At 41.8% G+C, this 27872-nt stretch overlaps 2 protein-coding genes across 3 annotated transcripts; both read right to left on the bottom strand.

The window, feature by feature from the left end:
- Positions 1 to 412: 412 nt before the first annotated feature.
- On the bottom strand, positions 413 to 16920 carry usp36 (ubiquitin specific peptidase 36). 2 transcript variants are annotated; one of them, XM_034593410.1, is made up of 20 exons: positions 16806 to 16920; positions 12621 to 12886; positions 12275 to 12496; positions 11379 to 11489; positions 9442 to 9544; positions 9279 to 9346; positions 8512 to 8582; positions 8316 to 8398; positions 8076 to 8187; positions 7831 to 7971; positions 7000 to 7100; positions 6778 to 6916; positions 6293 to 6655; positions 5441 to 5665; positions 4868 to 4992; positions 4058 to 4750; positions 3277 to 3491; positions 2752 to 2943; positions 2546 to 2661; positions 413 to 2447 (listed from the first exon to the last, which is right to left on the bottom strand). In XM_034593410.1, exons 2-20 carry the CDS (start codon positions 12871 to 12873, stop codon positions 2316 to 2318), a joined length of 3465 nt encoding a protein of 1154 aa, XP_034449301.1. In that variant the 5' UTR covers positions 12874 to 12886; positions 16806 to 16920; the 3' UTR covers positions 413 to 2315. The 2 variants fall into 2 exon arrangements, with proteins under 2 accessions (XP_034449301.1, XP_034449302.1); XM_034593411.1 differs by lacking the exons at positions 11379 to 11489; positions 12275 to 12496; positions 12621 to 12886; positions 16806 to 16920 and adding an exon at positions 9704 to 9846.
- A 967-nt stretch (positions 16921 to 17887) lies between these two features.
- On the bottom strand, positions 17888 to 25194 carry timp2b (TIMP metallopeptidase inhibitor 2b). Its single transcript, XM_034592092.1, has 5 exons — positions 24841 to 25194; positions 20112 to 20212; positions 19914 to 20019; positions 19457 to 19581; positions 17888 to 19334 (listed from the first exon to the last, which is right to left on the bottom strand). The coding sequence occupies exons 1-5, from the start codon at positions 24968 to 24970 to the stop codon at positions 19137 to 19139; spliced, it is 660 nt and encodes a 219-aa protein (XP_034447983.1). The 5' UTR covers positions 24971 to 25194; the 3' UTR covers positions 17888 to 19136.
- Between the last annotated feature and the right edge of the window lie 2678 nt (positions 25195 to 27872).

Here is a 27872-nt window from a genome sequence, read left to right as displayed (position 1 = left end):
GATTAACTTAAAAATTGGTTAATTTCTCCACAAACTTTGATAATTGCATAATTAAGCCTTATTTCCCCATATTAAAGTTAGTGCCTTGGTTTTGTTTATCATATTTGGATATTTCATTTATTTTTGATGATTAATTTAACTTAAGTTTTTGATATTTGACCGATATTGAAATTGATCTCGTTATTTAATCTAAATTATTTTGCATTGTATTATTGGACTGTATCGTCTCTTTTGCACATTGACAAATAAAGGGACATTTATCATTTATATTTGCTGTGTCCAATGCAAACGTACATAGATGAATTGTAATCATGAAAAAATATAGATTTGCTACATACGTCTTATTTCATGTCTTAAGTAGGAAAACACTTGTTAACCAACTTTCCAAAGGCTTTAAGAAAACTGCAGAATGTGCTCACAAAAGTCACAACTTTATTGCACCTTTATCGTTTAACTAGTGTGGTAAGAGCCACTTTTCATTATGAAAGGTCTCCTCCTTGGTCAGAAAAGGTGGTGCAAAATATAGAACCATCAATGCAAACATGTGGACCGTCCGTTCACAATGGTAAACGTTCCTCTAAGTGAGAGTCACACCTTACAAACACGTCCTATGGAAATCAGTCAGTCGTGGCCTCTCCTGTACTGTACACACTACAGTGACATAGGGAAGGTCTTGCATGAAAACAGACAACTCTCTTTTACACAAATGAACAAACACATTTGCAGATAAATTCTCAAGTTAACTTCCACCAACTGATCCAAGTATTAGTAGCACATTAAAGATCTGTCTTTTCTTTTAAATTATATATTTATAACATCATATTCTATACTTTTTTTGTAGCCAATTCAAGGCAACATCTCTAGAATGAATAGAAATGCATGGGCAAATCTTTACAGCATTGGGAGGGAAACACAGGTAGCACAAGATGGACTGTACAGTCTTCTACACTGGCAAAGCGTTTTGTTGCGACGTTAGTTTCTCTATACGCATCTGTGTCTGGATTGGTGCAAGATGATCCCATGGTTTCCACACCTGAAATACTTGGTATAAAACAGTTTCTACAGGATGTACAGGATGCAAAATGGTGGTTTGTCATCGTATGAAACAGGGGGGAGTCTGAAAGGAGGTGAAGATGCGATACAGGATGCCTGATTCCTGAGTCTCAGCCCAGTTTGTAGTGTGACCAGCATGAGCATCAGAAAATTGCATAGAGATACAAGGGGGAAATAAATTATTAGCATGTGGCAGTCCCGGTCTAACACAGTGCCTGAAGTAAAAAATGTAACCCTTTTATTTCAGTACATTGGTTTTGTGGTGAGGTTCGTTACAGAGTGGAAAACATCCAGAAAGAGCCTCCGAACTGTGGAACTGGTGAGATGAGCTACAGAGTTTAATAGCTGCACAGTAGAAAATAAATGCTCTTGTCCGATTTCCTCAAGCAACCACAACGTCTCCTCTGCAAATGAACGTTGCACTAATGTGTTGATCTTCAATGTTTCCAGTGAAAATGTTCAGCTGAGCACTTATTTGTGGTCTTAAATGTATCAAATAAACAGTACATGACATGGCATATAACCAAGATAACAAAAATAAAAACAAACTTACTGTATAATGTTTCTGAACCAATTTAAACCCTAATTTTACCAACAGGCAACATCTGGTCTTTTAAAAACAAACCATAACGCTGATGGAGGTATAAAATAAAATAAAATAAAGCATTATAGATTTAATATAGAGTCATTTTGGATCATTTCAATTTAGTATCATTTCAGGGGAGAAGGATCTAAAAAAGGTCACTTTTTTAATGTCCAATTAACTGAACCCTTGCGTCTGCAAAAGCAACAGATTATGCTCTAAAACAGATTTACTGTATTTAATTTCATTGTCATTCAGAGTTGCAGGGCAATAACTGAGGCTCACAGGATGCCAACATACAGTAATTCATGTGACATGGATGTGTGAGGCTTTTCTGTTAAATACTGCATGGATAAAAAAAAAAAAAAAAAGCTTGAGCCACTTACTAAAGCGTTTCTGATTAAAAAGGGGTAATGAGTTGTTAAATCCAGCTATGATGAAGACACTCTTCATGTTGGTTAATTGGAACTTGAGTGTGAAGGTGCTGTCAGTCAAACAGTTAACAGTCTGCTGTGCTGCTTTTGGCTCAATCCTATTCTTAAATTTGGGTCTGAGGTGAACACAAGACGGATAAAAAAAAGTTTAAAAATAAGAAGGAAAAAAAAAAAAGGTAGAGAAGTTTGGTATACAGTATTGTCTCAATATCCAGTCGGCATGATCTCAACAGCACTCTGGACTCTCAGCGACGGACTCCAAACACTCTCTTCCCTCCGGGTGTCACAGACCACTTGTTCCTCCTGTCCTGGATTTTCTGGAAGATGCTGCTGCCACTCCTCCAGCTTTCTCTTTTATAGTTCTTTATTTTCTTCACCTGTTTATTTAGAAGGGGGGAAAGGTGATGAAGTGAGAAAAGAAGATCTAAAATGTATTATTCTCACAATTTTCTGTCCTGTTTATTTCCCCGCTCACCTTTCCACTGTCAAAGTCTTCATCCCACTCATCGATCACAGTGTCGTTCTTTGCATGGTGTACGTCATCGATGGCATCTCTACTGATTGCAGATAAATCTCCATCCCAGCTGAGGACTAGATGAGACAAACAAAATGTGTAAACGCATACAAATTATTTTGCTAAAAATACAAAGTTTGAATGTATGCAGAAACTCAGTTTCTCACCGCTGGCTCCGTAGGCCTTATCTGTGGCGTTCTTGAGCAGCTCCTCTACCACACCACTCGTCTTTTTTCCATCCCAGGCTACGGGAGCAGCACGGGTCGCGGATTTATCTCCTAACTCATTTCCATCAGCCGCTGGAGCCTGGCTGCGTTTGTAGCCGTCCTTCACTTGGCTGTCCCACACTACCACTGTGGCTGGATATGAATAAAAATAAAAAATAAAAATCAGTAGAAAGAAATAAAATAGCACAGATTAGGCTGTGATTAAATATGGCATTGTCAAAATGAAATGAGATGATGAAATGAATGAAAACCATGCTCTTAGTGTCATTGTGAAACGACCGGTCACTCGCATTAAAGGCTGACAGGCTGTGGTCGCGCTGCAGTGATTTTTGGCCAAATAGCTAAATCAGTATAGAAGGATATTACAAGTTTTGTGTTGGCGCAGCAACAAAGTCACACATTTCTCACTGTAGTTTGCACAGCATGAACATACTTGTGTGTTCATGCGAGTCCACGCCCACGTACCTGTGCTTTGTTTGCTCAGTTTGTCATTCTCTGTGGTGATCTTTTCGGAAAGGGGCTCCGCCACGTCACGCTCCTCATCTTGGCCGTTTGAGCATCGCCTGCTCTCCTCCCACAGTCTCACTTCTTCTTTTAGCCTCTTCTTCTTCTTCATCTTTAATTTCTTTTTCGACTCCCCCTCGTCATCTTGAACAGCTGCAGCCTTCACCTCAGAATTGCTGTTGGGGAAATAAAAATTTTAAGGAAATGTGCTTATTGCAAAAAGTTATCTTTGTACATTTGTGATCATAGATGAAACGTCATGAAGCACCTGCACTTGAGACTTTTAGATGGGAGAGCAATAATAATAACTGATGAACTAGAATAACTTCACTGCGGTTGTATGCCTCCGCTAACCAGAGCGGTTTTCATGCACATATTTCTTCATACTTTCCCCCAGATTGATATAAGTTCTCCGTGACCTTTGACCTCTGACACATTATCACTTTATCTTTGAGTCCAAGTGACAACTGATCAAAAGTTGAAGATATTCCCTGAAGCAGTCACTCTAGAGGCCAAAACATCTTTTTGAAGCCACCGTGACCTTTGACCACCAAAATCTGTTCAGTTCATTAGTGAGTCCAAGTGAACTTTTGTACCAAATCTGAAGAGATTCCCTCAAGCTGATCTTAAGACACCATGTTCAAGAAAAACATAAACATACGTTGAAATGAAATCCAAGTGAATGTTTGTCCCTTTCAGTGACACAAAGACAGACATGTATCAAAAAGAACCTTCCACCAACCTTTCTGATGCCGAGCATGTCGACGACGTGTCCTGCAGAGCCTCCATCAGTTGCATCTTCTTCTTTTTCTTCTTCTTCTTCTTCAACAACCCAGAGTCCCCTTCCTGTTCTTTCTGCTGTGACTCACACTGCGTTGGAACTGTGGAATCTGACTGAGGCTTTTTCTTAGACTGTTCTGCACTCGGATTGGACGTTAGACTCCACATGCCGCCCTGACACCAATCCTCCTCCTGATTTGTTGTGTCCAGATGAGACGAGACGCACTCCCTCTCCTTCGCCGGCTCTTCGTTGTCAGTCTCCCTCTTTCGTTTTTTCTTTTTCTTCTTGCGCTTCTTCTCACTGGCTGACTCCACAACAATGTCCTGTGTCACTGTAGCCGGAGATGTCACTGGCTCTGCGTCACCCTCCACTTCCGAATGGCGCCGCTTCTTTTTCTTTTTCTTCTTTTGGTTGACCTTTTCAGCTGAAGGGCTGTTGAGGTCTGGCTCTTCGACCATGGAGCTGAGGTTGTTGGAAGACTTGGGGCTCTTTGGGCTGGGACTGTGAAGCCCGTTGGTTTTCGGAGAAAGGCTGGCGTTTGGTTTTTGCAGTGTGGAGTGAAGAGACTGTTTCTGAGGGCTCTGCTGTTTGAAGGAGCCACTTGAGTGGACAAAAGGCGATGACTGGACTTTAGGGAAATGGAATGGACCAGCTCTGAGGAGAGAACAAGAGATAACATCTGGATTTACCCTGCCAATGTCATTTCACATGGACAAATTGGTATTTTTTTTGTGTTTTCCTACTATGTGATATCAGTGTCACATTTCGTACCTGTGAGCGTGAGAAGGTGAGGCAAAGGTGGGGGGATTAAGTTGATTTTGATGCGTGGGGTCACTGGACAGCTGGCGTGACAAAGGGGGCAGAGCATCAATGTTGCTCGGACTCCGGTTGCGAGCCTGCAGTTATCGACATAAATAAAAACTTGGTGGTCTAAAGAAAATAGCCATGAATGTGACAAAAACAAGGAAGAGAATCAAATAAGGAAAGGGGGTGATTAAAAAGGTATGGCAGGAAAAGATGGAGGGAGGAAAACAAGGAGGAAAGGGTATGGCAGAGAAGAATTAGAAATGGTTAGAAAAAAAGAAACTAAAAAGGAAAAGAAGACAAACTCTAAACAAGTGCTACCGTGTGGTTGATTAGACAGGAACACTGGAGAAACAACACATTACATACAGCAGAAAATAAACTAGGAAAAGGAGTTTACTTGCCTTCATAAAACTACAAATTGAAATCAATGGTCAAATTTGGGACAGCAGTGTGGAGTAAGGGAACAGGAAACCAAGGTATCATGAGCTTGTACAAAGACAGGAAGTGGTGCTGCTGTGGATGGACAATGAAGTTCACCTTCTTGGCTGACAGGGCCAGTTTCTTGGCAGGTGGAGGGGACATGGTGCTGGTGGCTTCAGATGTGATGTTGTTGAGGGCTGGGGGTTTTATTTTCACCGTCTTCTGCTCCTCCGTGCTCTGCGAGCGCTCCACACTCTTGGCTGGAGACGACAGGCCGTTGGAGCCTTTCCGAGGGGTGGAGGGCGTCTCTCCTACCGGCGCACTTTTGGTAGACAAGGAGTCCTGGCAGGAAACAAGGGAGATGGCAGGCTGTGGTTACGCTTCTGTGCATCCACGTTTGCACCACATTTTACACGCTGAAGTTTATACCAACGACTACAAACTACATCGATCAGCCACAAAACAGGTACATGGATTTAATGTAATAACTGATCACTATTTTTTGGGACTTAATCAAACCATGAGAGCAATGGGGAAAATAATTAAAACTAGACAATACGTTTTTAATAACATTACTGATGGTTCAGGCCACAGATCTACACACAGATCTGCCACAGCATTAAAAAGCATTTATCTGTTTTTATTTGTGGCTGATCTGTGCCACAGACTCACTCAGACTTTTACATTCAAGATTGGTAAACATTGTTTTATGAACACCTTTCATTGAATATATGAAATTTGCAACTATATGGATAAATGGAAGTTTTTCCATGCCATTAAATAGCTTAATCGCCTTTTTCAAGATCCAATTTATTTATGACAAGGATTTTATATGAGAATCTGTGTCTTAAAGCTTTCACATCTAGTTTATATAGTAATACTCTTTGCACAAGAGAAGTGATTAGATAAAATTGACCTCGATCCTGCCTCTTAAGATTTGTGTTTGTTCGTTTTCACTGCAAACCTTACCTTAGACTCAGAGGTGTCGGCAGAGGAAGAGTCAGACAGAGACTTAAATGAGGTAGATGCCGCAATGCCTCTGCCCTCGCCACCCTGCTTTTTATCTCCCTCCGTCCTACTGATCCCATTGTTGGAAGGGGTCGGAGTGCTGCTGCGGGACTGCACTTGGCTCTGGGGAGACGGCTTCTTCAGCTTCTTGAAAGGTTCGTCGATAACCGTTGGTCCACCTGGCGGCTTTGGTGGGCCACTGGACGATGAAATCCAGTTGGAGAGTCTGGGTTGTGGCTGAGAGCTCACACCGTTCCTGGAAACGGGCAGGCCCAAACCACCATCCACAGACTGGATCTTACGCAGTTGTGCAGGCTCAAGTTTCTGTCAGAAGGGGAAGTTACACCAAAATCATTGAAAACCAAAATGTTGAAAGCTGTAAAAATAGGGCACATCCTTTGCCGTTTTACAAAATGTTTTTATCAAATGACTGTAATGTCTTATACCTTTGTGACCTGCGGGGAGGAGAGAGGGCCGTTCAGGTTGGCCCTCTTTATTTGCTCAGACGACGTGCTGTTCTTCCCCTGATACAGCATCCCCTGTTTGGTGGTCTGACCCTCTCCATTCTTTTTAGTTTCAGGGATCCTTTAAGACATTGAATTGAATTAAACATCCAGTAGGAGCCAATAAGACATATTTTCTGATCTGTTGCAGTGCTTCAGTCTTACCTCAGGTAGAAAAGCACATAGGCCTGCTGGTTCAAGACCACTTTGATGTTACTAGAGTGCACCATTGAATCATTCATTTGGTACCACTGTCCGTTGCTTGCCTGAGAGAAAACAAGGAAGATATATATATTTTTTGTGAAATGTATTTGCTTTGCTTGTATTTACTGCTGTACTCCAAAAAAAAGTTTACAAAATAAATACATAAACAGAATACTAAAAGAACAAGGACAGATCATTTCTAATAATATCAACTGTCTATATTAGGGCATGGCAACTTTGCAGTTCTGCTTCATGGCAATACAGGATTACAGGATTGTTGCAACAATCTGATAGCAGCAGACTTGTCATTTTATATCTTATATAAGTGAATTTACAGTGAATTTAACATCATAAAAGTTGATACTGCCATAAAACAAATATCAAATTATTAATACGAAGAAAGAAAATTGTATCAATGTTTTACAATCCAAGCTAGAAATGCTTTAAAAGTTAAGACATCAGACACTATTGTACAGTTTAAATTATAGCATCAAATATTTATGCTACTTCTGTGTTAAACAATGTAGTTCTTGAATAGTGGTTCCAAAAAAATTGCTGAATCATTAAATATTTTGCCAGTTGCTATTTCTGCTCATTATTCTGTGTTGTTTCGTAGCACTCCTATTATATGAATCCACCAGGTATGGTCGGAGGGCATTTTAAGTAACTTTTTTACTTTCAGCCTAAAAAACATGTTCCTCTGTTTCTATGACAAAGAAAATCCTCCAGAAAACTTTGGGACTTTGAAATAACTTATAAGCATAAAAGCATATGTGCATCGATTCCGCTTACCTTGACATAGCAGTAGTAGTGGCCAGCGTGACAACTGTACCCCGAGTGCACCAGGACAGCATAGAGGCCATACATAACAGGGTCGCCTGAGCTCTGAGACATGTAGGGGCGGATGTTCAGGAATTCTGGGTATCCGACATCCTGAAGAAAAGGAACGAAAGACGAATAAGATGGTAAAATTAGACACACTGAGAAATGAGACGGTTCTTTCAAACGGTCGACTGTGTGAGGATTTCCTTGTTAACCTTTGTTATTTTGCCACCGCTGAAGTTGGCAAACCTCTTCAGTGAAAGAGTCAGTACGTTGGATGTTCGATGGACCGTGAAACGCTTGGTTGCTGGCACTTTCTTTTTGCACCTAGAGAGGGAAAAAAATAGATTGAACCCAAAAAGGATGTGAATAAATGAATATATATGTATAGGAAAAAATATTTTGATGTTCTGCTCTACTTAAAAACGTCACCAGACTAGAAAAGTGACACTAACTTGGCACACATGTAGGCATTCTCTCCGCTTAACACGTCTGGTTTAACAAACAGCTCCAGGGCTCGCACAATGTTTGCCGCTTGCTAAAAGACAATAAGAGAAATCTACTGAGTTCTGCTGAAGTTAAAATAAACAATGATCAAGTATTTATGTAATATTTCCATGAAAATGAGACATTAAACTCTTGTGAACCTACCCGAATCTCCACAGCGATGTCCAGGTAAGGGTCATACGTGTCAGACACACTTTTACAAATAGAGCATTTCACTGAGAGACAAAAGCGAAAAAACAAAATCTGACTTTGTGCCTCGGGGTCATTTCTGAAGAAAGAAAACCTGTTTATGTCAAAGGTTCACAGTAGCGGTTAGTTCTCTGTTCAACTTTTATGAACCACATGAAAATATATTAACTTGATATAATTATGATGAAATCATTTTTGCATCTTACAAACATGTTAAAGCTTTCAACTTGAAGAAACCGTAATAAATCAATTTGTCTAGAAATATGCCAAATTTATGCATTTAACTAGTGCGCTCGCAAATCTCATGGACTATAAAAGTATCAACACTTACTGAGTCAGTCAACACACCAATGAGATGTATGAGGTTTCGAGATTTTAAACTAATGCTGAGCATCAGAAAAAACAAAACGAGACAGTACAAGAATTAAGCAGTGAGGGCATAGAGAATGACTTGCTAATTTCCCCTGACAACTTTTTCACTGGAGGCATCTTAAACCATGACCAGATCCAGATGTGCAGTGTGGTACCTCAATTTCAAACTACAGCAAGCAGTTTTCACAATATACATTTCGTTGACAATGACATTAGACTTAGTGACGTCTGCAGGGAAATTGATTAATAGTGCAATACTAATACAAGTATTAAAGGTGAAAATTCATAGACATGTACAGTTTTCAAAAATTCTATTAGTTAACATTTTTTTTGAAGAAAACTGTCAATACCTCTTGACCTGAGGTAACCTCCAAAGATCTGGTGAACCAGCGTTGTGGCCTGGGTCTGCCTGTCAAGCCTACACACAGGAAGTACACAAAGAAAAAGATCAAATCAATCATCATAACAAACAAACAAAACCTTTTGAGACAATAATGATAATAAGAGCTTTACTTGGGGTAGCCATTGAGACAGGCTTTCTGCATGGCATCGATGGTGTACCGCAAAAATTCATGGGCATCCTCCTGGCTTCCAAAGCGAAAATGTCTGGCAATTTCTGTGGGAGACAAAAAGTGGATTTTTAGCTTTGTGTTAATTCCATGTTTTTAAAAGGTGCTTTGTGACAATTACTCAACACTGAGTCAAAGCAAAAATGTTCATGCACCTCTAACTGGCAGGTTATGATCATTGTAGTGAGTTCAATAAACTGACTGACCACTGACTGGTCAAAGTCAGTCTCTGTTTAGTGGTGGTCTGCGGTAGCTGAGGCGGTAGAGTGGTCGTCCTCCAACCAGAAGGTCGGTAGCTCGTAAACCAGCCCATGCCGAAGTGTCCTTGGGCAGGATGCTGAACCCCGAATGGCCCCTCATAGATGTTGAATGCACTAATTGGAAGTTGCTTTGGATAAAAGCGTCAGCTAAATGATAAGTTATGTTTTTTTTTGTCACAGACAAAATATCAGCATCATCACTTATGCTTTGTTCTGTAAACACTCATGTCTAAAACTGCATTTCTACGAAACAACAAAGTGACGGCACAATAAAAAGACAAGTGATCCAATTCATAAGTAAAAGAATACAAACAAGTGGCCACACAGTTACTGCCACTAGACGGCTAACTGAAGGTCTTTAGTTAAAAAAAGACTCATACTGTATCATATTAGAGAGTAGCAGGTTACAGGGGGAATTTATCTATTAAAGGACATTTACGCATGGCCAACAGGCACATTTATAAAGTAATAATCAGTAAAGATTAAAGACTACTCTTTCGTGGGTACTTAGAGGCCTCTAATGTTCGTACCTCATGCAACTCAGACAAGCGGTTCAATAATGATCTAATAAAAAGCTTACAGTCACTTAGTGACTTCAGCAGCCTGATGTCTGGTCTAAAAGTCTCGCATTAGAGCTAATGCAGCTGTGCCTCTGCTGTTATTTCCTAATGGAAAAGAGGGGAAAGTATGAGCTGGTAGAATTGTAATGTGGTCATCACCACATTCCCAGCATAGCATCCCTGCAGATTTATGACAATGAGTCACCCTTGAGTGGGAAAAAGGAATAAGAGACCAAGCACTATTGACCTGTTCAGGGAACTTAAGAGAAGAGGACGCCCTGAAGATTGGAAATTTGTTGGCAATACACTGGAGACCCCCTGCTGTGAGATCCTGCTGTGATTTCAGCATCAGTTGTAGTAAGTGTTTTGATTTTTATGTGATAACATTGTGCTGTACTGTTTTGATGAGGAGGGGGGGGGGGGCATGCTGAGCACAGATGTAGATTTTTTAGTGTATGCATTTACATCGTTACCGCTGCTGTGGCAAATTTCATGAAGGTGGCCAACAACTAAATGAATGGAGAGGGAGATTCTGAAACACGTGCGGTCATGTTTTTGGTTGTTTTTTTGAAAAGGGGATAGACTGTACATTTTTGTGCTAAAGCTGCTCCTCTCATCCTGCAGTCACAAGGAGACAGAGAGGGCATTGGGGAGGGAAAGAAGGGAGAAGGGAGGGAGCGGCTGAGAGAAAAAGAGGCGCAGGAGGTGGAGACTTGATTGCAGCAGCACATAAGGAAGCAGCAGGCAGGCAGGTAGGTAGGGAGGGCTCCTGTGAGACTACAGCACAGTACCTCACCATGTCAAGGTTTAACTTGCGACTCGTCCCTGCTCTCTACATGGTGTTCACTCACACCCTGCAGCCACAACGCTCCACTTAAGCACTGCAGTTACTGGCTGTCGTCACATGGGACACTGTGGCCTATTGTTGCGTCATTGTGCCTCTGGCAATATTCAACCAAAATTTTAAGAAGGTGGCTTTGACTCCTGACATTACCCACAGTGAAACTCTGCAGAAACTGCAAAGACATAATCACAGTGTTGAGGGGTGGTCGCTTCCTTACTTTTCAGGTCTCTGATGAAGGAGACGGGCTTGATGGCATTGCCAGTGTTGGCAAAGGCTTGGATGATATGGTTCTGCATTATACAGATCATACAAAAGCCTGGCTGGTGACCTGAAACACAGACAAGAGCAACAACACAAATGTAAATTTAAACTCCTCTTGTGGACGATGTCCTGTTGTAGCAGAAGAGAGAAGGAAGAAAAAAACACATTATGAATGAAAGGGACTAAAGATCTGACCGACAGAAAGCTCGTCACAATCCATACTCAGGTATTTTTCAAAATAAAAAACTGATTATAAGCCTTGAATATGCAGTGCATGTAGAAAGGTGAGTGTTAGAGCCTTTATCAAGAACGTTCTGCCCTTCAAGGCATTTATGGACACATTTGACGCAATTTCAAAGGCTTAAACCTCTTAATGTCTTTTTCACTTGCAGGTCTTGAAAATGTATTTATCTATTTTAATTCGAATGAATATATTTAAGGTTATTTAACTGCAGCTTCGTCTGGACCAAAGTAGAAAATAATTCGTTTTTGTCCAGTTTCAGTGCTTATTACTTTTACAAATGTACAAACTAAAAGGTCAGTGAGTTTTTGTTTTCTTGGCTCGTTAGAAATGATCATAGACTGTTGAAAGAGTCGGGGCCTGAATACAACAATCAATGTAAAGAGCATAAAGCAGCTGTCTTAGTTTGTTCTTCTGCAGCTGCTTTGGTTTGTATTTCACTGTGACGTTCAGCGAAACCTGTCTGCATGCAGATTAACAGTTGCAGGGTAACGGACATTTTCTAAACTTAAACCTGTGTGTCCCCATGCAGTGTTTAGGAAATGTAAATGAATGGGGATTGTAAATGTTGTGAGACTGACAGCATTGAAGAAGAAGAGACAGGCACTCACAGGCACGGCTGTGCTCCTTTGAGAGTAAGTAGTTGGCAAGTGGCGGGGTGTAGGTGAGACACTGCACTGTGGAGTTGAGGAAGCAGGTGTTTCCCAGGTTGTGGAGGCCGGCTCCCACCCTGTACACACGCTCCCATTTGAGGGTAAGCTTGTTTCCTGGAAAGAGCATCTTCTGTGGACCGGGGATCCCATCGGTCTGGCCACCAACCATGTTCTCTGAGACTGAAATGAAGTGTGGTCAATTTTGTGACACAAACAAAAAGAAAACATGATCTAAGCTTTTAGAGTAAAACTCAAATGAAAAGGAAAATATGGAAAATGTCAAACACTTCTAAAGAGGTCTTACCTTGCCTCTTAATTTGGAGAGGCTCTGTTGCCTTCTGCCCTGTAGCACCCTCATTCCTGGGATTGAGGATGACATACTTGTTCTTTAAGCTGTCCAGTTGATAAGAGAACCCCTTGCTGGCAGGCTCGAACTCTATCTTCTGCAAAAGGACCTTCTTGGCAGAAGAAGCCAACAGTTTATTAAGGTCACCCTCATCTCCTGTCTCCTTTCGGCCGGGTTTTAATGCCTCCTTGAGTTTATCCACTATCGGCATTGTTGGAACATCACTGCAGAGGAAGATAGACCGGGTGTCAAGTGTCGTACATTTTTTTTTGAACAGTCACGTCACATGATGCTGCACTAATCAATTAATAAAGCTTGTTCACCCAAATTCCCCAAAGGGATCTATAGCATGTCCTCTTATCACGTCTACACCCTGACGCACCTCACAGTACTGTGGGGTTAAAAGTGGTGAAGGTAAAACTTGTGTTGATCTAATTAATGTTGAAATAATCCCTCAGCTAAGTGTTTATTACCACCCCTGTCTGTTTGTGCTACAGTAGGTACCTCTCCAGGCCACATATCCTGACGTGGCTCCACAACAGATATGAGTGCATCTGAGGAGCCAGCTGGGTCTTGGCAGCTGTCCCTACAGTTATGCAAGCCATCAGACGTTGAGAACAGAGGGTTGGGTGTGTGAATGAGATGGAGGAGAGGATGAGCATTGAGAGGACATGAGGTGTAAGCAGCTGCTGTTAACTGACAAGCCAAATTCCAATACATCAAATTCTTACACTCACCATTTTCTCACCTAAATCAGTATTAGGAAAATACTGATACTGATACCTTGATTCTGTAATGCGGCGTGGTTCTTACAGTTCATTATCAGTAATATGAGAGCTGCAAACGGCTTGAAAATTGGAACACATTTGCATCATTAGCGGTCAGTTATCCCCTTTAAATACAGTGGAGCTGAGAGCACTAAAAGGGCCATTTCAGTTCAGATAATAGTGTGTGCACATTTCCACAGCAACCCTCTGCCAGAGTCGGTCCAGTGAATGACTTCTGACGTGTCATTTTCTACAAAAGGCAGCAGGCTGACAAAATGTTTTCAGTGCTGACTGAGCGGTGAGTAAAGCAATCATTCAGTCCCCCTTTTGCCTCAATTTACTCCCGGTGTAGCCAAGGTGCCCCAAACACAACACAACCCCCACTGACAGTGAAGGCATTGCATCATGTACATTTTACTGTACTGCACAAAAAAAACAACACCAAAAGGCATGGAGCGGCATAAGTGTCGTGCTCATCAGAGTGGGCAGTGACGTCATGAGGAGAGAAGGAGGCCTGAACAAGCATTGTACGTACAAGGGCACACTGACCTTCACGTGCTGCTGATACTGATACGACTAAGAAAGACACAGAGCACAGCCACACAGCTAACTGCAGTGATGTTACTGCTAGGATCAGGCAGCATTGTTGTATTTAGCGCAATTCAGGTGTTTGATTTGATTATTAGGTCGTGACAATTTGTCTTTTTATTATCTCACGTTGACACTTTTTAATGTTTACACTTGACTATTAAACGTCTTATCAGCTACACTGATATTCAGCCAATGTTTTGATAATACGAGGAATTTACCCATGTATCTAGGTATCAATATTAGCTGAGCCTACCAGTGTGGACATCCGTGCATGTTGCTGCTGTAGTTTGACAGGCCTGTGGCTGCACTTACTGTCTCTGCAAATGTCCATGTATCGATAACACTATCAATGACTCAGTCAAATTCCCTTATGTCCAAAACATACTAACCCTGTTAGACTCAAGTATTAAGATATAGCCTTACTCTTTACTTAAACCACTGTTTACTTAAACCACTTCAAGTAATTACTCTGTGATTAATATGTAAAAACTGTAATAAGCTGTTTGTTTTGCAGACTTAGATACCAGTGGCTGCGTTAATATAGCTGCTTTCAGATATGAACCCTGAACCCTGCAGTTCCTCCGTATTTTCTTTGGAGGAGGCGCATGTGTGAACGCAAATGTCCGAAGGAGACTATCCGCAGTTTCTGCCGACTTTCTCAGCCTGGCCTCCTAGTATAAAACCTGTAGAAATCCAGGAGAAGTCGATGTGTGAACACAGCAGGGGATCCCCACTGGATTCACCGGGGGGGTTATGAAAGATCCAAAAATCAAATATCTCCCGATAAAAAAGTGGTGACACACACGTAGAAGACACCAAAGAAGATGTCAAGAGGGTTTGTGGTGATGAGACCTGACGCCGTGTCTGTGAATTGTGAGTTAATACGTCACTTCCTGCCTGCTGCACCCGGCTGCTCCACCTCTCTTCTGAATAATGCAGAGGATTTGGTGCGGTTGTGAACGCGTCTGTGCAGAGAACCTCTCACTGTGTTGTTCATGTGTGAAAGGCAAACTCCGGGAAAATTCCGTAAACAAACTCCGGATTTTACTAGCAGGTCAAGTCTGAAAACGTCTTATTTTAGTCATCTTGTAGAACTGCTGCAGTCATCATTAACCCCTACATCTGATGATGATGATGCAAATACAGGCCAAACATTAAGTTTCCCTCAAATTACAGGCAGTGTAAAGGTGCATAAGAAAAATAATCAGCAACGTGGACTCAAGAGTCATCATTTTTATTTATCCATATATCCAGAGTCCTAACAATATCTAATCTTACCAGCTTTCTGAAACACTTGCATTTAAAATATATAGATTTTATGAAAGTGGCAAAACATCTGCAAATCCCCCCCCAAATAAATTTTGGTTGTATTTTTTAAAGTGAAAGTGCATCTGAAAGTTTGGGCTGCCCTCAAATTGTAAACAACAAAAGTTGTGGTGCTTTTGTGTTGTTTTGTCTTGAATTTACGACAAAATCCCTTCAGGAAATAAAAAAATAGTTCCCCCCCCACCTTGGTCAATAACAACTAAACACACTTAGTTAAGGAATGGTGATTAAAGCTGTAACAATGAGTTGATAAATACATGTACAGTCCTTGGGTCTCTTGAAAGTCGATATTATCATTATTTATGTTATTTGCCAGTAAACTAAACATCTCAGGGTTTGGGACAGTTGGATGAACACAAACCTTTGTAAAAGTCAGCTAAGGTTTTCTGCCATTTCATTTACAAAACAGCAAATGAATTTGGGATGTGTTTGGCGGATTAATAGTAATATTACCAAATACTGATATTACATGTTTGATTGTGTCCTGATCACTTCAGATCACACAGGGTGAATTACACCTGAATGACAACAGTGGGTTACATGTGATGACTTCAAGAGCTTCCAAAAACATTGTAAATATGACAGAGAAAAGTGGGATCAAGTCAATGGTGAAGTAGAGATCTTTGGATAGATGATTTACCCAGACACACTTTAAACATTACTTTCAATTTATAAAGTAAACTTTCTTTTAGCAAATGAATGATCAATACAACTGATTTGTTGGCACTAAAGCTACTGGATCCCCTAATTGTAAACACACACACACACACATATCAGCAACCAAAGATCAAACAGTTCCTACAACAGGATTATTTACAGGAGCACCTGAACGCACATGTGTTCACTCGTGGATTGCAGATGGGGGACTTTAGGGGGAGCGCCTGAAGGCAGCACCGTTACTGCTGTCACTTCTAAAACCCCTCTTTTAGTTTAGCTAGGTTAGACAACTAGTTAGCTCCCTGGTTCTGCTGGTTACCACTTCTCCAGGTTAATAACCATCGTTATAAACACCAAACAGCAGCGGGGCAGCCTCCTCCACACAGGCTGGACTCTGCTCCCCGCACCAGTCATCTTAGCTTCAAATGCTAACTTGCTAACCTCAACCACAGCTAATATCGACCGCAAGGGTCTCGAGTTCAGATATAAGACGTCGCGGTCACCTTGAGAAAGACGCGCAAGCTTCTATAATGGGCGATTTGTATTCTGCTGCTCTCGACTGCGTCTTATTTCGCAGTTTTGCGCGCTTGACAGCGGCTGTAGCGGTTTAGCCAGCGAGCTAGCTTAACGTGGCGAGAAGCCTCCGTCCTCGCTCAATGCAGCAATGTGGGTTAGCATCTCTGCGTCCGGGTGGCTAACGTCCCCCTCAGCCGCCACATTGCGCCTGTCTGCCCGACAACATCCAGCTGGAAACAGCCGCGAACACACGGCGCGTTTATCCTCGGGACGTCGGTTCACTCACCTTGGCCCCAATCGTGCTAAATCGTTGACGGTAGAGAGCCTCGCTTCCTCAGCTGTAGCTTTCCTATCTGCTATTTTCGCCCATGCTGCATTATCAGAGGGCGGCGACCACGGTGATTGACGGGGATCAGGGCCCAATCGGGGAGCAGGTCGCGCCGTCGCTGAGCGGCCCGGCCAATCGGCGCTCGGGAGAGGAGCACACGTGACTTCCAGCCAGCGCTGTTTACCACCGACACTGAACATGTCTAAAAATTATTAATATGAGCACGGAACAAACATCCTGTGTTGCGTTTTACATGTTTGCTTGTCTCCATGTTTGTCTACATGTATGTTCACATGTGTGTTAGGGATGCATCGCTGTCACGCGCTTGCAACAAAATCCCTCGAGACAACAAATCGCTTCCCTCGTGACAACTTCCCACATTTCTACTGATTGACACAAACATGTATTATTCTTATTAATAGTAGTAGTAGTGGTAGTAGTAGTATTATTAGTGTTACATAGACCTCCTGATGCAGGCTTGTAATTTAACTTTACCCTGCTGGTGAAAGAAAACAATTTATTTTACTGTAATTTCATGTTTTAATAAATTATTTCACTGCCAATATAATAAACCATAAATGATTTGACATTGTGTCATGTTTGAGAATAACGCATGTGTGCACATGGATGAGGAATGTAAATGACTGTCACATGTTGTCTCCAATAGGTGGCAGCAGACTGCTGTTGTAGTGTTGCAGTGTTGTTTTACTGTGCCTTTACAGATCCTGTTTAATACTAATTTAAGAAACTAATATATTATAGACGATTAAAGTAGATTTTACAGTTGACCTAGTAGTTTTTCTTCTTAATTCATGCCTCCCTCAAACAAAAGTGAGGTCTTGTTCTCCGTGCCTGTTCGGATCATCACAATAAAGTTACGTTTCTGATTGAATTTGAATATTCAAATTACACAACTACCAAATAAAAGGCACTCTGACTCTCTGCTGGATTCAAAGCCCTTCAGAATAAGCTGTAAACTGGAGTTTTCCCTCAGTCTGTACACAGAGCATTGATGTAAAAAATGACCAGAGCAAAGCGAGTTAAAACAGGGTTTGGGATTTAATAAAAAAAGTCACATGTACAGTATTGATTCAGTTGGAGATGCATGCAAAACTCATCTCATATCAAAAGTCCCATGTGAAACCAGCACAAGACATCATCATACTTGACTACAGATTCCAATCAAGATAGTTTTTTCACACTCGTTAATTTATAAAGTCACTTATCATCCGTTATACATGTTTATGTTCATTCCCATGACTCTCAAATAAAACTGATACTTGGTTGGAATGTGTTCTTGAATTCAGTGCCCAAGAGGATGAGCCTGTAAACAGTAAGGCCAACAATTTGACGTCTTTCAAACTTTGTGTATTTTGATATAAACTTAAAATATACTGTCTTCTGTGTCATTTGTCATTTTTAAAAAAGTATCAAAATAAGGGCTTTTCTTTTGAATACATGGTTGAATCACAATATCTTCTTAAATAAAATATGTTCTTACAATTACCAAAGCATTAAGAGAAGAGCTGTAATATTAAAAAACATACATCATACAAAATGGAGGATTCAATCCTCTTTTTTTCAGACAAGAGACGATATGACTGCTGTGATCATTGTGTTCAAAGTGCATACTTGTCTTTTCAGGATTATAAAAAAACAACAAAAAAAAACAATTACCAAAGCTTTTATCGTGTGCACAGGCAGTAACATGCCACTCTTTTATTCTAAACAGATTTAGAATAAAACAGAAGCCAAAATATTTGCATATAATCAGCACATAAAGAATACGACAGGCAAAAGGTGTCATTAACTCCGTGGTAGCTCGGCTGCCGATTACCAGCTCATGTTATTAAACACAGAGACGCACAGAATTAGTACACTGAGTTTTAGCTATGTATGTATGTATGCGTTTCATTATAGAATCAAAGTTCCTTTGGTTAAAACAGGAAATGAAAACTAGTAATGAGAAATTACTAGTGCAAAAAATAAAAAGGACAGCAAAGTGTAACCTTAAACTGTGATGATTATCCCTTTATTTCAGCAGAGGGAGAAGTGGTTTATGAGGAAGTGCTTTAGAGTTAGGGGTAGAAGCATCAGAAAGTGCTGAATTCATAAGACTGATCGATTAAAAAACATTAAAAAAAAACCTAATGAGTCCTGCAACTAAAATAATCAATTACATTATTTTCCCCAAATCTCACCAGAGTACACACCCTGCAGCTTGCTTGTGGCATTTAAATCTTTGTTTAAACTGTGGACATCCTCAGACCATATAGGACAGTGGTGGAGTTAAGGGTCCTCGATGTCCAGGAAATCCTTTTTGGGCGGCGCAGATCCTCTGTACCAGGCACAAGAGTCATCACTCCTCTTGATGCAAGCGTAGTGTTTGGCCTGCTCTCCGTAGACCTCCTTCTCCATTAGCCAGTCCGTCCACAGGCACTCCGCTGGGCCGCTGACCGTGCAGGGGACGGAGGTGCAGCGAGTGATCTGAGGAGGGGGAGAGGAGACCGAGATCAGGGGACTGAGTTTACAACACACAATGCATCATAAGATTATTTTCACAATCTGATTCGCCGATTTAACTACTGACAACACTTCAGGTTCTCTACCTTGCATTCGCAGCCCATTTCATAGCGCTCAGTCAGGCTCTTCCTCTGGGTGGCAGTCAGGGCATCCCAGGGCTCAATGAATTGGCACAGTGTGACATGCATCTTCCCGTCACTCTCCAGACGGCCTAAAGTGGAGAGAGAGTGATGTAGAGGCAGTTAGATGATGTGAAAACTGATATGAGGGAATCATATGCATTATATTTTATAATACAAGTTTGCTGTACAATGGCGTTAGGTTGGAGACTCTTAATTGACCATAGGTGTGAATGAGAGAGTGAATGGTTGTTTGTCTCTGTATGTTGGCCCTGCGATGGACCGGCGACCTGTCCAGGGTGAACCCCGCTTCTCGCCCAATGTCAGCTGGGATTGGCTCCTGCTCCCCCCCCCCCTCCCCATGACCCTCAAAAGGATAAGCGGTATTGATAATGGATGGATGAGAAAGGCAGGTGCATTATACCTGTGATCAGATAGTCTTCGCCATCAGTCTTCAGATTCACCCCACACACTGCAGAGGAGGAGGCAGTGTAGATGGCTTCGATAGCCTCGCTCGGACCTTTGAACATCTGAAATTTTTTAAACAGAGTAAAAGGCAAGAAATGAGAATTGGGTGCATGACCAAACATAAACGATTAATTAAACACTTTACTCCATGTACCTTGAGCTGTTTGATGTCATACTTGATCTGTGTGATGGGATATCCATAGATATTGTTGCCAACTTCAATCTGCTCCGATCCAACTACCTTTGCCCGGATAACTGGAAAAAGACACAAAAAAAAGAAAAACCACACACATTTAAATGCATTATGTTTGAAAACAGAGTTTCTGAGTGAAACACTATTGACATGTTAAAACTGAACTACATCTAGGTCTGTCTGTATCTGATCTAAGCCCTGCCCTGGGTTTGGCACGCCACAGTTGGCCACAACACATTGCTGCGGCTTGGATCTGTGGAGTTTGCATGTGCCAGGTGCTGGGAAGACAGAGGCCCATGAGTGTTTCATCAGCTGCAATCAGAGGGAGGAATGTGTGCTGCCTTCTTCCCGGCTCCTGGGCCGACACAGGAGGAAGCCAGTCAGCAATCTTAAAAAAGCTGAACTAGAAAAGCTCCCCTCGCCCCGAGGCCTCTCTGCCAGCCTTGCCTCTCTGTCTGGATTGAGGTGCTGACATGCAAATACACCCCTCTCTCTTTTTGTGCGCAGCCTCCCCCCAACTGTCCCCCCCCCTCTCTCTCTCTGTTAAAGTTCCAGTTCCTGGATTCATTGAGGTTTGGATGGGCAAGAAATATAACAGTTCAAGTGGAAAAATATGATCAGAGCCATGTCAGATGAGCCTCTGGGTATTCAATAAAAAAAAAATATGACTAATGTGTTTCACAAACATGTTTTCCTTCCTGTGAATCCAAAAGCTGAAGTATAGCATGGTAATTAACATGCATCAGTCATAGCTAAATACCTATGAATTACAAGTATTTCCCAAGTTGCGGTGATTACTTTAAATGCACATGGCTACTGCTGAGAAAAAGGTTTACAAAATCTGAATTTTCAACGAAGGAGGCTAGCGACAGAGCTGAGGTAAACCAGATGTTCCCTCTGTTGTCCCAGATGAGTCGTCTCTTTCCCAAGGTGTCAGCTCCCGTCTGCCTCGGACCATCACAGGCCACCAAATGAAGATAAAGCCTTTTAGTTTGTTTTTTACACGGTGAAAGGCATGAAGCTGTGAGCCACATGTGCCCTAATTCAATGTCAATAGAGTCTTCCAGAACATCTCCTTTTAAGGGTCTAAAGAGTCGACCTTTCACGGGAGCAAAACAAGTGGGGGGGAAAAGACGAGAGTGTGTGCACAGACGGGGAGAGTGGCAGAGTGATGAGGGGAGAACAGACGGGAAGAGTTACGCAGAGGTAGTAACAGTGTCCTGTGCAAACAGGGAGAAGACCTTCAAAAGCAGAACTGAAATACTGTCACAAACATACGAGTTGACAGGGGGAGGAGGAGTTCGAGAGCAGAAGAGACTGGAAGGGGGTGGGCGGGGGGGTGTAGTTCGTAGCCAGGAAAATGTGCAAAACACTGAGCTGGCACAGCCTGCGTGAGCCTCTCTGTGCTGGGAGCTGCTGCAAAGTAGCAGATACACTCGCAAACAAATACGTGGTTTAGAATGACATGCTGCACCTCGTGATGATTCGTCTACACCAGTCAAGATGTTTCTGGTTTACAAACTGCCTCACACACACACACACACACACTCTCTCTCTCTCTCCCGCCCAGAGTTAAAGAAAAAAACAAATAAAAAAAACTCAAACTTCTCTGGCTACAAAGTGGATTAGTGGTAATCCCCTTTGCCTGAGTTTGCAGAATCGCACACAGATCAACTCTCATTCTACTGCTGTAAAGTAGGCCAGGTGGAAATATGCACAGTATGTACAAAAAGAAAAACACTGAAATATGAGGCTTTGTGAGGGTTAGAGTTAGCTCTTTTAAAAAACATTCAATATGCTGAAAATAGACAAATTATTCAGATGAAGAGGCCGATTAATGTTCTATGTGTTTTCTCCTATTCGTCATTTGCAGAACATCCATAATAAAGCAATTTAAACAGTAATCCATCAAAAACGAGCTCCAACTTTGCCAGTGCAGATTCGGTTTGTCCTCTGTAGTTGAAGTAGTATAGGATTATAACAATTCTCTGTCCTGATATTCAGTGCAAATTCTCTCAGGAAAAGACGGTGTTTACTGGAACAGGCTGACCATGCCCTTTAACAAAATGATGTGTTTCATAAAAGCGCAAGCTGTGGGAAACATCGAATCTTCTAGTTGCTCAAACAATAAACACATTATTTTGTATCTAGTATTGTGGTTGTGTGTGCGCTGCAAAAAAAAAAACTAAAGTAAATGCATTTCATGTAATTGCAGGGCCTGTACATTCATTTTACTCTCCGAGAAGCCACATAGTGGTCAGACCTTGAACGAGGGAAACTAACCGGTGAATTCAAACCAACTCCTCTGCTCATCCTCTTCAAGGATGTTGTTTTACGTTAAAAACTAGTGTTTAAAACCATGGCCCAAATCTTCTTTTCACAACTCTTGCACTCTTGTATAATGAGGCTGACGTACACAGAGTCGAAAAGTTACATTTCAAAGTGAATTTTTTTGCACATTGACGTGAACCTGCCGCACAGATTGATCCATTGCATTCTCACCAGGGGATGCTGGAGTTTAAAGCAGCTGTTGTGAGAGCTTGCACACACTCAGAGAGGAAATCTGGTTTTAATGTCAGCTCTGTTTGCACAGCTTGCAGGACCGCGTTTATACCGGAAGCCACGTCAAAGCCGACTTTCCTTTCATGGTCCCGAAGTGATTCGCTTGCCCTCTTTTCACAAAATAAAGCAGCACAGGTATAATCACAGAGGATTGCAAAACAAACTGCAGACACATGATGAGCGCAGCATATGACTGCACGACATTCCTGTGCCTCGGCCAAAGACCCAGAGGATGGATTTTCGATTCATGAGGGAAGATTTGTTGTTTTGTTCTTGCTCTGTCAGATAAATGAAACTAGATGTTTACAACTCAAGTTGATCTGTTATTTTCCTTTTGTCTACAGGACGGGAAAGATAAATTAAGCCAGGGTATAATAAAATAAAAAGTAAAGTGGTATTGTAATTAGATAAAACTAGTCTGATAAAACTAAAACAGACTTTTGGATTCATGGCTCTGCTACTTCAACTTTCTATCAGCATCTTTCAAAAGTATCTGCTTTGACCTTATTCACTTTGCGCTGACTTTGCCAAACACATAGGAAACTATTTACAGTGTGACGTCATCAAAACACACAGTGAAAGTGACACGTTCACACATGACACAAATCTCGACTTCTCTTGAGCAACTTGTAAAACCTGTTTGCAAGCTACTCTTGTTCTTGTTGTCAGCACTAAGCAGGAATCAATCAAGGCAATGTTTAACTGTGTAGAAACAGCATGGGAATAACATACATTGTTTATGCTTTACATTAATACTATATTGAATAAGTTCACTGTAATATGAATTGCTAACTAGTTCAGCAGACAGTAGACTAACAACCAGAACATAATACTAAAAAAACTGAAAAAGCATAATGGTGCTGGGGCAATTAATGGTGACCTTCCTTTTGAAGATGATAATAATAATATTGTAATCACTTAATCACACAACTGTTAATCCACTCACTAACTGTCAATGTACCAGTGACCTTATAAGCAAATGAACTACAATCATTTCTCTCTGAAATTAGCATTGGCTTTTTAGCAAGTTCACGATTGTTGACCGAACTCGATCTCGTCAAACACCACAACACACTGTACTTTATCCCCCATTTGACTCTAGGTGGGATCATATTTATGAAATAAACACTGTGCTGTATTGAAGAAGACTTGAAACTAGCTATTGACACCATTAACACTTTTCGCAACCAGTGGAGTCGCCCTCTGCGGGTCATTCAAGAGAATACAGGTTTCAGGACCTTCCGCATTGGCTCCACATTCCGGACACAGAGTCTATGAGTCTCCTTTTCTATATGAAGCAGATGCCGGGGGGGTTAAAGGTCATGTTAGGACCTGACCTCAGAGGCATGGCTTCACAGACTAGTCGGAGCTGTGCCCCCTCTGACCAAATTACTCCGGGAATCCATCGGTGAAGAGAAACCTGTGAATGAGACAACTTCTGTATACATGGCGCACATTCGGCGGCCAGCCCACGACCAAGAAAAATGACCCTCAGCAAAAACCTCAATTTAAATAACTGCACAAGCCGGTCACTGTTTGGGGCCAGTGAACTTATGGCCTGTGTTGAAGGCGGCAACAAGCAGTGTTTTGTAATAGGGGAACTTTCTTCATTGGGCTTTGAGTGAGAGAAGCTCGAATGACCTTTCAGCAGGATCCACTTTACAATGGAGGAGGCGAGGTAAATACTTAAATTACAGGCTGCTTTGTTTTGTCTGTTTGTTTGCGTGACACATCAATTCCAGAAATGACAATTAAAAAGGAGTGTAAATAACACTGATGGGAATTCTGATCATCATCAGGCAAGGGTGTGGCAGAGGTACTAATACTGTTGAGGGCTTCTTTTTAACTGTAGGCTGAGCAATAATTACCTCAATGAAATACACATAAAATTGAAAAAGTGAAGTACATCTATGTGGGTATAAATCAAAAATTCAATATTAACAGCTGATTAGAGTAGGAGAGGAGGGCAGAGGGAAAAAAAGAGTGAGGCAGAGAAATTTCCATCCTCCTCATCCTGTTGTAAACATAAGACTAAGGAAAGTTTGGAGAAGTTTCCCCCTCGGTATTAAAAACACACAAGCATCTACACTTTGCAATCAAGCAGCTTGACATCCATCCATCAACTTACCGACATCCGAGCTGCAGAGAGCCTGCTGAGGATGAGCTGGGGAGCAGCTACAGGCTTCTGCTCCTTCCTCCACCCGCCACAGACACAGGATGGCCAGGGTAACAAAGCAGCTGCTCACCGTCCAGGTCATCTTGGACGCACGAAAATATTAAAATAAGGAGCTGGAGGGAAACAAATGTGAAGGCAGCAGCGCCAAGTTCCTGAAGAGGAAGTTTTAAAAACGTCCCTTTGCCTCAAAAGAATCAAACACTGAAGTCTTGCTTGTCAAACTCTACACATGCACAACATATGAGAGGTTCCAGCTGAGGTCTGCAGCACTGACGCCTCCTTCTGTTTTCCTCCAGAGTCCTGAGCAGCCTCCCACTTTATACCCGCAGGCAGCAGCAGCCTCCTCCCACACTGAGGCCTCAGCCAATGAGAAGGAGGCTGCGGAGGTCAGGGTCTCCCAGAGTTTACACATCCACCGCAAAACCCACGTCACCCGAGCTGCTCCATGATGGGCTGCCTCTGTTTACATCTAAACACTGATGCACACAGAGACATGCATTTATCCTCCTGTACATTTCCTTACACCCTCCCATAATAAACACATAACCTTCAGTTTTCCAAATCTAAAATCCCACTCCACAAAATACCCAGACTTAGATCTAATAACAACTTCAGCCATTAGCTCATTTTTAGGTTTTGGGCTCTTTTTTTTAAAAGTTTTCTTTTATTGCAACTTTATAAATTTAGTTACTTTATAAGTTTTATAAGAAAATATTGAATAGAACACTTGTGCAATCTTAATATAAGATAACATAACACAAATAATACATAATAAAATAGAAATATTACTATATATACAGGGCTGTTATTTTCAGAAATGAATAGAATATAAAAATAGGGATTATAGTTACAAAATGTCCATCAGTTCAAATATAGATTTTATTATAGTTTAATACTGGTTATATATTAGTATAAAAGAGAAAACTGGACATATATTATACAACGGAAAAATACAGAGAGAGAATGATTAATGTGATAAATAGTTTATTTTCATTACAAATTAAATATTGAAACATTTGAAATCTATCCAACCATAACCCTGAACAGATAAGAGTTAAGGTTAAAAATAAGGTCATTTTGCCATTATCTCAGGAATGTCCTCGTCTAATTATCTTTGCCAGTACATTTGTGTCTCACTAAATCAGTACACAAGTATTTTGTGCTTTTGCCTTGCCAGCTTAACTATTTACGGAAAATCACCAAATGGGTCCTCTGGGGAGCGTGAATATGACTCAGGTCAGTTCGTGACAAAGACAGACAGACAGTCAAAGTCAAAAGGGGGAATAGGGTTTCTACAATCCCTGAACATCTGCAGTAAGATTTTGGATGTTGTTTGACATTTAGGGAAATATGCTCCTGAGAAGATAAGCAGATGAGAAAATGTGAATCTCCAGTTGCCAGTCGGTTAGTTTAGCTTAATCCTTAAAACTTGAAACAGCTAGCGTGGCTCTGTCCAAACAAAACCTGCCTTTACCAGCACCATGTTATGTCTTGGTTGTTTAATTAGTCCAAAAACCCACTGGCCACCTTACAACCGCACCCCTGTAATCCTTATAATTATCTGTGAAGGTGTTCTGCTCTGGTCTGACCTCCATCTGATCCACTAATCGCAGTATCCGTAAGGAGGCATGAAGGATGAGTGGAGGAGGAGTGGCGCAATGGAGAGAAGTGACATCATCCCCTCAAAACTTAATGGATCCAATCTGGCGGCATTTCCCCCCGGTGTAAGCTACCCTGACCCCTCCACCCTGTCTGTGAAAGAAACATTATGCTATAGTCGAATTCCTCAGTTATTTCTCATCCCTCTCTCCTGCATAAAATACAGTAGGTAGCTCTTCAGTTGGAATGTTCACCACTGGAGCACCACCTCAGGAAACCGTGGATCTCCAGAGCTCTGGGTTTGTGGACTCCCGTGTTGATTCTGGCTCCAACATGGGGAGATCACAGTGAGGGCACGGTGTGTTTGATGATTAGAGCTGATGATGAATAATGAAGAAAGGAAGGAAGAAAGAGAGAGAGAGCGAGAGAGAGAGCGAGAGAGAGAGCGAGAGAGAGAGCGACAGAGAGAGTGAGAGAGGACTGTATCTGCATTCGCTCCCTGACATCATATTTGGCCACCACCGACTGTTGGTCTTCTGGCCAATGTGGCAAATATTTTCTCTCTTTTCCATAGTTGAGCATTTTTGCCTGTTTGCTTTTCCACAGGTCTCTGATGTCTGTGTAAGAGGGAGCAGGGAGGAAACTGGGACACCCAAGTTAATGTCATATCTGGAGTGACTCAAGTGCCCCTGCGTCTTTTCCCTGAGGGGAAATTTGGACATTCGTGGACATATTTGTCTTTTAGAGGGACACCGCCGCCATGTTAGATAAGGAGAATTTCCACATCGCTAGTAATTTTGCAAGCCCGTATGACTCGTAAGTGGAAAGCGGAATTTACCAGACACAAAAGACACAACACAAATACAGACATCAACGCAGATGTAGTGTGTGCAACAGAAGTTAGGACACATGAAAGGAAGTGACACATCCAAGACGAAATGGGTGGAAATATACTTCCGTCTCTCTCTGCCGTTTACCAGAAGCATGAGAGGAACAGCGGACGCCTTCTTCTGGGCTAAACCTGCCGCTCCCTGTCCAAACACTCAGCTTCCTTTGCACAGAGATGCTGAATAATGTGGTTGGCTCCGCTCAGATCACTGCCGTGTCCCAGACTCCCAGCCACATTTCAAATGACCTCACAGCACGACCGTTCTGAGCTATTTCCAACGCTACAGCTCTACCTAGAACAGGCTTTTTCTCGCCGGTTAAAATCTGGATTATTGTATCAACATATGGTTTTGATTTGTTGAACGAGGGCGGAATTGTCAAAGTGCAATGTAAGCAGCCCCCCCTGTGTACATTACCCACTACAAACGGCAAAAGGGGCTTAGGAATGGCCCGAACCTCCATACCCTAAATTACAGACTTGCAAGGCCAGGAATACT

The sequence above is a fragment of the Hippoglossus hippoglossus genome, chromosome 8 (genome assembly GCF_009819705.1).
Source record: "Hippoglossus hippoglossus isolate fHipHip1 chromosome 8, fHipHip1.pri, whole genome shotgun sequence".
In the NCBI taxonomy this organism is placed as follows: Eukaryota; Metazoa; Chordata; class Actinopteri; order Pleuronectiformes; family Pleuronectidae; genus Hippoglossus; species Hippoglossus hippoglossus.
This window is presented reverse-complemented; position numbering and strand designations above follow the sequence as displayed.

Excerpts from the sequence above, each read along its gene's own strand:
- usp36 (XM_034593410.1), bottom strand. The coding sequence starts at position 12,873 with ATGCCGATAGTGGATAAACTCAAGGAGGCATTAAAACCCGGCCGAAAG. Across the intron at positions 8,583-9,278 it reads AGGTTACCTCAGGTCAAGAG|TGAAATGCTCTATTTGTAAA; the intron begins GTATTGACAGTT and ends TTTGTCTCTCAG. Across the intron at positions 6,917-6,999 it reads TATGTGCTTTTCTACCTGAG|GATCCCTGAAACTAAAAAGA; the intron begins GTAAGACTGAAG and ends AATGTCTTAAAG.
- timp2b (XM_034592092.1), bottom strand. The coding sequence starts at position 24,970 with ATGACCTGGACGGTGAGCAGCTGCTTTGTTACCCTGGCCATCCTGTGT. Across the intron at positions 20,020-20,111 it reads ATGACATCAAACAGCTCAAG|ATGTTCAAAGGTCCGAGCGA; the intron begins GTACATGGAGTA and ends AAAAAATTTCAG. Across the intron at positions 19,582-19,913 it reads CGAAGACTATCTGATCACAG|GCCGTCTGGAGAGTGACGGG; the intron begins GTATAATGCACC and ends TCTCCACTTTAG.